The sequence below is a fragment of the Arctopsyche grandis genome, chromosome 6 (genome assembly GCF_051622035.1).
Source record: "Arctopsyche grandis isolate Sample6627 chromosome 6, ASM5162203v2, whole genome shotgun sequence".
In the NCBI taxonomy this organism is placed as follows: domain Eukaryota; kingdom Metazoa; phylum Arthropoda; class Insecta; order Trichoptera; family Hydropsychidae; genus Arctopsyche; species Arctopsyche grandis.
Window position 1 is genome coordinate 25,862,438 of NC_135360.1, and position 12,406 is coordinate 25,874,843.

General features: G+C 36.4%; 1 protein-coding gene across 1 annotated transcript in view; it reads right to left on the reverse strand.

The window, feature by feature from the left end:
- Nucleotides 1-12,406, reverse strand: part of bt (projectin protein bent) — an 83,428-nt gene that overhangs the window by 18,818 nt on the left and 52,204 nt on the right. Inside the window, exons 50-85 of the mRNA XM_077433762.1 lie at nucleotides 11,760-11,840; nucleotides 10,145-10,270; nucleotides 9,921-10,065; nucleotides 9,563-9,847; nucleotides 9,375-9,480; nucleotides 9,021-9,181; nucleotides 8,588-8,941; nucleotides 8,303-8,509; nucleotides 7,909-8,217; nucleotides 7,711-7,835; nucleotides 7,463-7,640; nucleotides 7,232-7,391; nucleotides 7,010-7,146; nucleotides 6,790-6,923; nucleotides 6,546-6,717; nucleotides 6,169-6,471; nucleotides 5,793-6,098; nucleotides 5,538-5,679; nucleotides 5,315-5,463; nucleotides 4,935-5,237; nucleotides 4,712-4,851; nucleotides 4,382-4,616; nucleotides 3,936-4,306; nucleotides 3,727-3,862; nucleotides 3,366-3,647; nucleotides 3,093-3,290; nucleotides 2,751-3,010; nucleotides 2,523-2,673; nucleotides 1,846-2,306; nucleotides 1,651-1,771; nucleotides 1,438-1,576; nucleotides 1,205-1,368; nucleotides 807-1,120; nucleotides 466-733; nucleotides 229-389; nucleotides 3-144 (exon numbers count right to left, since the gene is read on the reverse strand). Coding sequence (XP_077289888.1) covers nucleotides 3-144; nucleotides 229-389; nucleotides 466-733; nucleotides 807-1,120; nucleotides 1,205-1,368; nucleotides 1,438-1,576; nucleotides 1,651-1,771; nucleotides 1,846-2,306; nucleotides 2,523-2,673; nucleotides 2,751-3,010; nucleotides 3,093-3,290; nucleotides 3,366-3,647; nucleotides 3,727-3,862; nucleotides 3,936-4,306; nucleotides 4,382-4,616; nucleotides 4,712-4,851; nucleotides 4,935-5,237; nucleotides 5,315-5,463; nucleotides 5,538-5,679; nucleotides 5,793-6,098; nucleotides 6,169-6,471; nucleotides 6,546-6,717; nucleotides 6,790-6,923; nucleotides 7,010-7,146; nucleotides 7,232-7,391; nucleotides 7,463-7,640; nucleotides 7,711-7,835; nucleotides 7,909-8,217; nucleotides 8,303-8,509; nucleotides 8,588-8,941; nucleotides 9,021-9,181; nucleotides 9,375-9,480; nucleotides 9,563-9,847; nucleotides 9,921-10,065; nucleotides 10,145-10,270; nucleotides 11,760-11,840 — 7,426 coding nt within the window. The remainder of the gene's footprint in view (nucleotides 1-2; nucleotides 145-228; nucleotides 390-465; nucleotides 734-806; nucleotides 1,121-1,204; nucleotides 1,369-1,437; nucleotides 1,577-1,650; nucleotides 1,772-1,845; nucleotides 2,307-2,522; nucleotides 2,674-2,750; nucleotides 3,011-3,092; nucleotides 3,291-3,365; nucleotides 3,648-3,726; nucleotides 3,863-3,935; nucleotides 4,307-4,381; nucleotides 4,617-4,711; nucleotides 4,852-4,934; nucleotides 5,238-5,314; nucleotides 5,464-5,537; nucleotides 5,680-5,792; nucleotides 6,099-6,168; nucleotides 6,472-6,545; nucleotides 6,718-6,789; nucleotides 6,924-7,009; nucleotides 7,147-7,231; nucleotides 7,392-7,462; nucleotides 7,641-7,710; nucleotides 7,836-7,908; nucleotides 8,218-8,302; nucleotides 8,510-8,587; nucleotides 8,942-9,020; nucleotides 9,182-9,374; nucleotides 9,481-9,562; nucleotides 9,848-9,920; nucleotides 10,066-10,144; nucleotides 10,271-11,759; nucleotides 11,841-12,406) is intronic.

Here is a 12,406-nt window from a genome sequence, read left to right on the forward strand (position 1 = left end):
ACCAAATCTATCCTTGGCCAAATGGTTGTCGGTAGCAGTTGAAGGCTTAGATTGACCAGCCTTATTGACAGCTTTGACTCTGAATTGGTAAGTCTTTCCTTCGATCAAATCAGGCACTCTACCTTCACATTTAGGTCCAGTAACCTGTGGTAAAATAAAAAATATCGTAAGTAAAAAAATAGCACTTATTCGATAAAAATAACATGTACATATATATTCGCTCTTTACCTCAGCGGCCTTGATCCATTTTCCAGTATCACGATCCTTCTTTTCGATGATGTATCCAGTAATTGGAGCACCGCCATCATTAGCAGGCTTCTCCCATTTGAGATCCACGTGATTCTTGGACCAATCCTTGATATCGGGTTTGCCAGGAGCATCGGCAGCATCTAAAACAAAATTACTAATTAGTCAAAGATCCAAATCAATATTTAAACCACATTTTGAAGATTGTGCTAAACTTACCGAAGGGATTCTTAGCTGTAGTAGCACCCTCAGTAACGAGAGGCTCAGATTCTCCTTCTGAATTCACAGCTTTGACTCTGAACATGTAGTCCTTGCCTTCGTTCAAACCAGTAACATCACATTCAGGATCTTTAGTAGTGCAAACTGGTACCCATCTTCCGGTTTCAGTATCCATACGTTCAACGACGTAGCTTTCGACAGGTTCGCCACCATCGTCTTCTGGTTTCTCCCATTTGAGTTTGCAGCCGTCAGCAGTGACATCAGATACCTATTCACAAACGTGACCAGTGTAATAGCGAAAATTAAATACTTCAACAACTAGTTATGTGAAATATATTTACCTTAAGTGGACCTTTAGGCTTAGATGGTTTGCCAACAACAATAACTTCAACCTCGACTGTATCAGTTCCAGAATCGTTTGTAGCTGTTACGATGTAAGTTCCAGTATCGGCCCTCTTCATCTTTTGGCAGATGAACGAAATCTTATATTCCTCATTGACGAGCTTCAATCTCTCGTTGTTCGTCAACACTTGACCCTTCAAAGTCCAAGTGATCTTGGGTTCAGGTTCACCCTTGACGTCGGCTTCCATTTTGAGGGTCTCTCCAGAGCGGATGGTCTTCTTTTGAAGATTCTTGCGGTCGATTTTGGGTGCCACTGTAATGAATTTGATAAAAAAAATATAGTTTTATAAAAGATTTTTGATTTCCATGTTTCAAACTAACATAATAAAATACTAACAGAATCGTGGTTTGCAGATAACGGATTTCGAATGGTCACTAGGTTCACTAGGACCAGCCTTATTGACGGCAATGACTCTGAATTCGTATTCATGACCTTCTTCAACATCGGTGACTTTTCCACAAGGTCTGTCGCCAGTTGTCTTGGCACAGTCTTGCCATGTTCTGCAATTAATTGTTTGGTTAACATAGTACTTAAATATGTCATAATATAATAGTTTTTATTTAAAATACCTCTCTCCCTTCTCCCTCTTCTGGATGATATATCCAGTGATGGGAGCGCCACCGTCGCTCTTCGGAGCAGGCCATTCGAGGTCGACAAAGTCCTTGTCCCAGTTCTTCAATTCGGGACGACCAGGTTTGCCAGGCTCGTCTAAAAATGAATCCAATCATTAGATTCAAAACTGAAATGGATTAAAAATATATGCGATATTGAAATGTACATACCGAAAGGATTCTTAGCGATGATTGGTTTCTCTGTTTCCAATTCTTCAGATTCGCCTTCCTTATTAACGGCCTTGACTCTGAATTTGTATGCTTTTCCTTCTTGCAATCCGCCAACTTGAGCCTATAAAATACATATTTTTTCAAAATACTTATTTTTAAATCTTAACAACTTTATCAAATCGAATTAAAATTCACCTTAGGTTCCTTGCTAGTTCCGCAAGGTACCCATTGCCCAGTGAGTGGATCCATTTTTTCAATTTCGTAATATTCAATCGGACTACCACCATCATCATCTGGTTTCTTCCAGGACAAGGTGCATCCGTTCTTCGTAATATCATCAACTTCCAAAGGTCCTTTAGGCTTAGACGGCTTACCGACAACGATGATTTCAACTTCGGCTTCATCTTCGCCTACTTCGTTCTTAGCCTTAATGACATATTTGCCACTGTTGGCCCTCTTGCTACGCATAATCAATAATTTGGTATTGTAATCGACATTGTCGATGCGAATCAAATCATCTGTCTTCAGCTCTTCGCCCTTGAAGGTCCAGGTAACGGTTGGTGGAGGTTCACCAATGATCTTGATGTCCAATGAAACTGGAAGTCCAGCCTTGACTGTGATCTGTTGCAAGTTGGTGCGATCGATACGTGGTTTCACTAAAGAACAAATATGACAATTACCAATCATAACAATATATATATATATATATATATATATATATATATATATATATATATATATATATATATATATATATATATATATATATATATATATATATATATTTATATATATATATATATATATATATATATATATATATATATATATATATGTACATAAACACTTTCATATATTTTAAATAAACTTACAGTATCTTGGTTTAGCTGTATGCCAGTTGGTATTTTCAGAAGGATCTGAAGGACCAGCTTTATTTACAGCGCGCACTCTGAATTGATATTGATTGCCTTCTTCCAGTTTAGGAACTGTACCTTGGCACATGGGTCCTTGTGTTTCAACAGCCTATGAAATAATTTCAATTGAGTGAGTTTTTTTGCATATTACGAATATAATTCACAATTTATATGAAAGTAAAATACCTTTATAAATTCTCCTCGGAATTTATCCATCACTTCAATGATGTAACCAGTAATTGGAGCACCATTGTCGCGTATTGGAGGCTCCCACTTCAATTTGACCATATTCTCATCCCAGTCGACAATATCTGGCAAGCCAGGAGCAGTCGGTACATCGTAAGGATTCTTAGCCACAGTAGAGTTGTCAGTTTCGAGTGGTTCGGATTCTCCTTCTTCGTTTACAGCCTTCACACGGAATTGGTAAGTATGATTTGGCTCCAAACCTACAAAAAATATATACATTCAAGTTAATACACACATTCAAATCATTACATAAATTTCTAAAAATGTCATCAAATTCATTACCAGTAACATTGGCTTCTGTCTTTTCAGGATCGACCGATCCAGCTGGTACCCACTTTCCAGTAGCAGTATCCATCTTTTCAACCACGTACATACTGAGTGGAAGTCCACCAGTGTGTTTCGGTTTGTTCCATTTGAGTTTGCATCCTTCCTTGTGTACATCGAAAACTTCCAATGGTCCTTCGGGCTTACCAGGTTTATCTAGAAGTTAAATCGAAAATAAATCAACATTTCTCATATAAAACAAATGTGTGCTACTCGACCAAAAAAAATTACCAAGTACGATGACTTCAACCGTGGCCTCGTCAAATCCAGACGAGTTTTCTGCCCTGAGCGTATAAATACCAGTATATTTCCATGATGTATCAGAGATTTGCAATTTGGTGTTATAATCTTCGTTTTCGATCCTCAAAGTTAAGGTGTTTTCGAGGACCTTATTGGCAAAGCTCCAAGCTTTGGTTGGTGGAGGTTCACCCTTAATATCAACATCCAACTTGATAAGTGTACCAGCGCGTACTCTTACCTGTTGCATCTTGTCGCGATTGATGTGTGGCTTCACTATAATAATAAAAATATATTTTACTTAAACATCTTCAAACTACAATTCAAATAGGTATTGACTATATCTTTTACTTACAGAATCTAGCCTTAGCAGTGTGTGGTTCAGTAGCATCTCCAGGTTCTCCAGGTCCTGCCTTGTTTACGGCACGTATTCTGAATTGGTATACGTTGCCTTCTTTCAAATCCGGCACGCGTGCTTTGCACTCGGGCGTCTATTCAACAAAATATATACATAAATAAAGCATTCTGGAATCAAAATCATGTTTAAAAATGCATCATCCTTACCGTTGTGGTTAGAGCCTCCTGCCATGTGCCGAATTTATCCTTCTTTTCGATGACGTAGCCGGTAATCGGAGCACCGCCATTATTCTTCGGTGCTTCCCATACAAGGTCCACACGATCCACATCCCAATCATCAATCTTTGGAACGGATGGTTTGCCAGGAATATCATATGGGTTCTTGGCCAAAATAGCGCCATCGGTCTTCAAAGGTTCAGACTCTCCTTCTTCGTTTACAGCCTTCACCCTGAATTCATACTCTTCACCCTCCTGCAAACCCTTAACTTCCATTTCGGGCTCTGTAGTTTTGCCTACAGGTACCCATCGTCCAGTAGCCTTGTTCAATTTTTCAACTACATATCCAGTTACTGGCTTGCCTGAAATTAAACATTAAAAATTAGTAATCATTTAATAAGAAATAAACCTTTTTTTTTAGATCGTATCTAAACTACCTCCGTCATCTTCAGGTTTCTTCCATGCCAGCTTGCATCCTGATTTTGTAACGTCGCTGACCTTCAATGGTCCAGTTGGTTTACCAGGGGCTGATAATACGGTAATTTCAACCTCGGCTTCGTCTTTGCCGTGCTCGTTGGTAGCCACAATTTTATAGACCCCAGTTTGAGCTCTGACTGATTCTTTGATATCCAACTTGGTGTTGTAATCAACATTGATCACATTTTCTGTAACCTGTTATCGAAAATTTTATAATTATAGAGTATTTCCAAATACCATCATTTTATAAAATAAATGATCCATATTTTATTTCATAAAAAATTTATTACCTCCTTCTCTTCATTCTTCCATTTCTGGAACCATTGCACTTTAGGCGCTGGTTCACCTTTAACATTCACATCGAAGAAGATAGGTTTGCCACGTCTTACAGTCAAGCTCTTGAGATTGGTGCGGTCGATGCGTGGTTTCACTATGAAATAAATTTAAATATTGTCATTAAATAAAAATCCAAAAACAATTCTAAAAGAAAAAAATGTAATTATAGACACTTACGAGATTTGTGTCTGATCGTCGTCATCTTGGTTGGATCAGACGGTGCGCTAGGTCCAGCCTTATTGACAGCAATAACACGGAATTGATATTCGCCACCTTCTGGTAATCCAGTAACTTTTCCAGTAGTTTGGGTACCAGGGACTTCAGTAGCATTTTCCCAATCCGGTGAGTCTTTGGATTTCTTTTGAATGATGTACTTTTCAATGGGAGCACCTCCGTCGGATTTAGGAGGTTCCCATTTCAAGTCAGCACTCGAGTTATCGTGATCAGCGACTTCAACGTTTCCTGGCTTATCAGATATGTCTAAAAAATATCAAAATCATTATAAATCGTCATTTTAAATCGTAAAACAAATAAAAATTTAAAAAAAATTAACATACCAAAGGGATTCTTGGCAATGATTCCTCTATCAGTTTCAAGAGGATCAGAATCACCTTCATCGTTACATGCAGTAACGCGGAACTTATATTCCGAGCCAGGGTTGAGCCCAGGGACGTCCATTTCGAGTCTGGGCCTGTCTCCAGGGATTCTGAAATTTACAAATTTAAATTTAAATACTGTCATTTTAACTGAGACATAAAAGAAAACGAATGAAATACTCACTTTCCAACACGGACCCACTTTCCAGTGGCCATGTCCATTTTCTCGACTTCGTATTCTTTGATGGGGCTTCCTCCATCATCTTCGGGTTTCTCCCAAGAGACTTTGCAAGCTTCAGCTGTTACGTCAGATACCTTCAACGGACCTGAAAAGTTTGAGGAAACATTTTAATTAACTCATAATATAATTGCACAATCAAATTGCGGTTTTGACTGTTTTCATGCTACTACATATATTACACTAATAATATAAAAATACCTTTAGGTGGAGATGGTTTGCTGAGAACAGTCAGTTCGACAGTCTCAGTATCTTTTCCGTTGCAATTTTCAGCAGTAAGTGTGTACTTTCCAGTGTCGCGTCGCACTGCATTAGTAATGGAAAATTCAGTATGATAATCAACATTCTTGATATTGATACGCTCAGTATTGACAAGTTTGATATTGTCACGCCATGACCAGGTCATCTCTGGTGGCGGTTCACCGATAACATCCACAGCCCACTTGTGAGTCCTGCCAGCCTTGATAGTGACAGATTTGAACGTGGACCTGTCGATGCGTGGTTTCACTGAAATTCAAACCAAAAATCAATAAACAGTTCAAATTCAAACCATTAAAATCTAAATTATTTAACTCACGATTCCTGTGTTTGCACAGATGATTGTCAGTAGGTTCTGAAGCTTGACCTACGCCAGATTTGTTAACACCACGCACTCTGAATTGATAGATCATCTTTTCCTTAAGACCCTCAACTTTGTATTGGGTCTTTGTGTCGGTGGTCTTAACGACTTCGATCCAATCGGCTGAGAATTTGTCCTTCATTTCGACTACGTATCCAATAATGGGTCTTCCACCGTCGTTCGCAGGTGGTTCCCAAGTCAATGATACACTCACGTTGTCGTAATCGGCTATCACTGGTTTGCTTGGTGGACCAGGAGGATCTAAAAATAAAAATAAAATATTTAAACTCAAATCATTCAAAAGAGTTATTCAGCTAATCAAAGAGGATAATTACCGTATGGGTTCTTGGCCAAGATGGGATCAGTCGTCTCCAAAGGATCAGACTCTCCCTCTTTGTTGACGGCACGAACCCTGAACTTGTAGCGTTTGTTGGGTGTAAGTCCTTTCACTGTGAACTCTTGCTTATCAGGACCAACTTCACCAGCTGGTACCCAGTTTCCGGTGTCCTATTTAAGTTTTTATGCATAAATTTAATATTTGTATAATAAAAACCTATATATCTAAGTATAAAATATTACCATGTCCATCTTTTCCAATACATATCCGGTAATATCTGATCCTTCCCAATCATCAGGTTTCTTCCATTTGACGGTAGCCCTTTCGGCTCTGATCTCGTCAACAACCAATGGACCTCCGGGCATGTTCGGTTTGTCTGTAAATTTATGATTTATTTAAATTTATTGTACTATTGTGATCCAATTAACTAAAATTTAAAAAATATATACAATTAGTATTTACCTAAAACGACAACATCACCAACGCCCTCGCAGACACCTGAAGAGTTCTTCAAAACCAACTTATATATCCCAGTATCAGGACGCATGGTCTTCCTAACTGTGAGCACGGTATTGCGCTCATATTTATCGATGGTGATTCTATAAATAATATATTGATTTTATGTAAAATTCATAATCATTATGTAGCAAATAAATTTACAATCATTCATAAAATAGCACATACCTCTCACTATCCTCATGAAGGCTGGCTTCACCATGCTTATCAGCTTTCTTCCATGTAACTTCGGGTTCAGGTTCACCACCATATTTAACATCAAAAACAATGACTTGTCCCTTTTTGATGATCATATTTTGAAGACCATCACCAATGATAAACGGTTTAACTAAAAAAAACTTAAATTTAATACCAACCAATATTTAGCTTTTTTTTTTTCAATATAAAATAAATATTTACCGAATCTGCACTTAGCGATGATAGGCTTAGTTGGGTCACTGGGTTCTCCAGGACCTGCCTTATTAATAGCTCTAATTCTGAATTCGTAAGTGTTGCCTTCTTTGAGACCGTCTTGAGTAGCATTATTTACATCTGGACCAACTTCGACACCCTTCATCCATTCCTTTCCGAACTTTTCCTAAAATTTTATGCAATTATGAGATTTTGAACTTTACAATCAATATATTTTTAGCATCTGGTTTATGTACCTTATATTCAACGACGTATCCAGTAAGAGGGGCACCACCATCACTATCAGGCTTAGTCCATTTAATATCTGCATGATCTTTGTCCCAGTCGGTAAGTTCAACATCTTTGGGTTTGCCCGGTTCATCTGTTGGTCATATTATGTTGAGTAAATTTGTTTTTGAATTTTTTTTGCTAGATTCGATATGAAAGTTTCTTACCCCAAGGATCTTTGGCCAATACGGGCCTACCGAACAATCCAGGCTCACTGGATCCCAACTTGTTGATTGCCCGGATCCTGAATTTGTAAGTCTTCTTGGCAACCAGATCATCGACTTTGTAAGATGTCGGTTCCCCAGCCTTGATTTCAGCAACGTTGTCCCACCCTGCCTTCAAAGACATATCCTGTCTTTCCAAGATATATTTGATAAGAGGAGATCCACCATCGTCTTGTGGAGCCTTCCAGATCACCGTACAAGATGTCTGTCTGACTTCTGTGACGTCGATGTCCTGAGGCGGTGTTGGTACATCTATGTAAAATCAAGATAATATTTAATATACAAAACTAAATAGATACCAATTCAACATAACTAAATCAATCCTAATAACACTTACTCTGCATATTCAGTTTAACATCCTTAGTATCTTCTCCTTGTCCGTTGCTAAGTTTAATTTGATATTTGCCAGACTGTTCACGTCCTGGCTTTTTGATTTTGAAGATGATTTTCTCATTCTCGATCACAATTTCAACCTCCTTAATTGGCAAAGGTTTGCCGTCCTTCAACAACTTAGCTTCAATAGGTGACTGTCTTGTTCCGCTGACTAAAATTTAAATAAATTTCCAATCAAGACCTAATCTAACCTTTATGTGTCTGCTAAAGTCAACAGAAAAATACATACCTTTGTAAGGTACTTCCATGACGAATGGCCTATCACAAGGTCCAGAAAACTCATCGGGACATTCAAGACTAGGCTTGGACTCTCCTTTTCTTACTGTGAGCTTGCAAGAGCTGGTCAATTTAGCAGACTCGCACATGATCTCACCCTCGTCTTCCATTTCCAATCTGTTGAAGACCAATTGGTGCTTACCACCTCCGAGGTTCTTGATTTCGACCCTCTCGGACGGTACAATGGGCTGTCCGTTGAAAGTCCATGCAGCTTCTGCGGTCTGATCTTGAAGTTCAACATCAAAAACAACCTTTTCGCGTTCAACTGCGTCGGTGTCCTTCAATTTCTTGTTGAATCTATTGCAATCTATAAACGAACGTAAATTTGTTAATTAAATATGTATATTAAAATCTTTGAGGATATTAATAAAATTTAATTTTCTTACAATTAACAATGAGTTCGCACTCAGTCTTGTCAGCATTACTAACGCAAGAATATTGACCAGCATCTGTAACTTTAGCATCTTTAATAACCAACTTCCTCTTTCTGCCATCTTTAGAAATGACAATACGTTTATCGGGTTTGATTTCTTCAGTTCCTCTATACCTAAAAGTGAAAATTCAAATGCATAAAATAAAAGTCGAAAATAAATTTAAGCAAGTGGCAGAATATGGTTTGTAGATGGACAAAAGAAGTGCCCAGTACTAAAATAATATCAAAAGAAAGCACGCAAGATAAGCGTTAAGAAAAAGATAAAGAAGTGTGGAGAATATAATTACATTATTTTAAATCAAATTACCATTTAACTTCGCCGCCAGCATCGTCCAGTTCGCAAAGAAGAGTAATATTGTCCTTTTCGATGTGCTGTGCTGATTTAAGCACTTTGGTGAACTTATAAGGATATTCTAAAAGAAGAAACAACAAAATGAATAAATATATCCCGTACAGTGAATTTAATATAATATTGAAGTCTTTCGTGAATATTACCGATAATTGTGACGGTAGTCTCGGTCCTTTCCGTCTGTTTTTCGATTCTGCAAGAATACGGTCCGCTATCCTTTAGCGATGGGCTTCTGATGGATAGCCTGCAGATGCCGGAGAGATCCTTAGAAATGGAGAAGTTATCATCATCTTCCAATTTCTTTTCTCCTTGATACCAAGAGACGATGGCCATGCTGTTGCTGACAGTACACTCGAGACTGGTTTCGTGGAGTGTGAAACCTTCGATCTTCTTCGACAAAGGTTTGATGAAGGAATAGGTGGGGTCAGCCTCTGCAAAAGTAATAGTACAGTTAAATCAGCCCTCTCCCTTTCTTTTTAACCTTCATACGTCAAATAATAATACCTTCACAATTGAGGAAAGCAGTGCAACTGACTCCTCCAATTTCGATGGTGTATTTGCCGGTATCATCAACCTTCGGTTGCATGATAATAAGTTGGTACGAGTCTTCCTCATTTTTGAACTTGTATTTAGAACCAGCGAACAGTTCCTGTGATTCAAAATAACATTGGTTTTATAATCTCATTTAGATTATATTTGTTTCTCAGTAGTATTAAATATGAACTTACATCTTTACGGAATAACCACTTCGGTTTGCAGTTAGGCTTGCTGAAGTTGCAGTCAAAGACGACCTTTTTATCCTTGCCTTCTTTGGCAAATTGATCAACAAGGGGTTTGAGGAAGGCGTCTTGTTTCTATAACGATTGAAATAGGCACATACGCCAAAAAGGATTAGTACATGAATAAATTGATTAGTACATAAATATTTGATTTTCCATAGGAAAAAGGAATTGATTGCAATTTCATTCAATATGTATAATTTTAATTCAAATACTTCTAATATAGAAATATGACAGACAGACGACATTTATATACTGACGGACGATTGATATTTAAATCAATTGAATTTATTTATAAATATATTTACTAACTCAAATAAAATATAAATGTTATGATTTAAATTAGTAGTGTATAATTAATAATCTGTGCAATAATAATAGTGTGTTTTTTTGGTAGAGCAATAAGTCCTTGTACAGCCATCACAAACCTAGTTGAATACAAAATAGTAAATAATAAAAATAAAGTAAAAAGACATTCAACAATAGAGACGAAAGAAGACATACACCGTTTTAGTGTTTTATTTTTTTGAGCTCCTTACAGGTGCTTTTTTGTTGTTTTTTCGAAAGATGAAAACAAATAAACATATATGTACATACGAGTATAATATATAAAATTAGTCGTAGATCTCGAACAATATTATTATCGTTTTCAAGATGCTATTGAAAAGATAAGAAAAAAAAATTGTATAATACATAAACAGGATGATATAATGATGTGGTTACAAATACAATGTGTGTACAAAACAATGACATGAATAAAAAAAATCGTAACAGTTGCATTCCCTATGTAAATTTAGATTTAAATTATATTTTAACTATGTATATATATATATATGTATATATATATATATATATATATATATATATATATATATATATATATATATATATATATATATACATATACATATACATAGTTACATATATACATACATTGTGTTTCGATTACATGCAATTGGTGATATGTGTAATAACAGAGAACATATTTTACAATAAACATATCATGAGATAAATTAATACCAAGATTTATTCTCATAGTGTGCATTTTTATTATACACCGATAAATACACTGTGATTAAGTGGATAAATAATTTGTGCTTGTACGAATATATTAGAAGATTTTTTTTTGTTTTATTTGATTCCATATTTTAAATCAGCGTTTTCTCACAAAGTTTTCTCATATTAAATGAATATCCCTTACGGTGTCTTATGTCATTGATATTTAGCTTGATGTTGGAAAACGCTAATTTAAAGTTGTACAGAAGTTAAATAAGTGACACATTTGTTGCAGTCGACATTGAGAAAAACCACTTCACCATCATGCCTATAACAACATAGAGGCTGACGTGTGTGTGTGTGTGCGACGTTCTTAAAGTGTGCTTTTTGAGTTTGAGAAGAAAGGTTGACAGTTTGAGTGACACAATAATGACAGCAGAGATCGGCGTCCAAAACAGTGTTGAAAGTGGGTGTTGAGTGGGAAAGGTGCGGTGCAATATGCATACAAATAATATGCAACAACTGGTGCACCATTTGCATATACTTTGTTTAGATACATCAATCAGACCTTGTCGCAACGGAACGATTGCAGAATCGGCCAATCGGGAATTAGTTCTGCCAGGGACGGCCGTCTGGATACCGTGGTTTTCTAGAAAAATCGGACAAAACCTCACAATCATTTGCGGAAAACGGCGGAAATTATACTGAAGATCTTTGCAGAGTTTCCACATTACACAGATATGATGCTTTAATTCATTTTTGGCTAAAATGAATACGTTTCATTTATAAATGTAGAGTCAGTTTATTCTCCCGCACCCTATACGTACTTTGTTCTATTATTGTATGAAAATATATTATTTCGAGGAAAACCTTAAAATTTCTGCCAGTTTTCTGTTTAAAATGAGGACAACATTATGAAAATGAATGTGATACAAACACAATGAAATGATTCTCAATCTTTAGAGTTTTATACAGCTCTTTTTTGTTGAGATACTGTGCAACTACATATATATTTATAACAAACGATTTTAATCGAAGCTTGAGCATTAGTAACTCGCTATATTTGGTTTTTTCTTTATATTATATTATGATTATATAATATACATTAAATTTAAATCCGTGCATTGGCCATATTATAATGTTAATTTATAGTATAAAAAAAGACTGTCACAGTTTTTTATTTCTTTTTTTTATAATTGATATATAGATATAAAA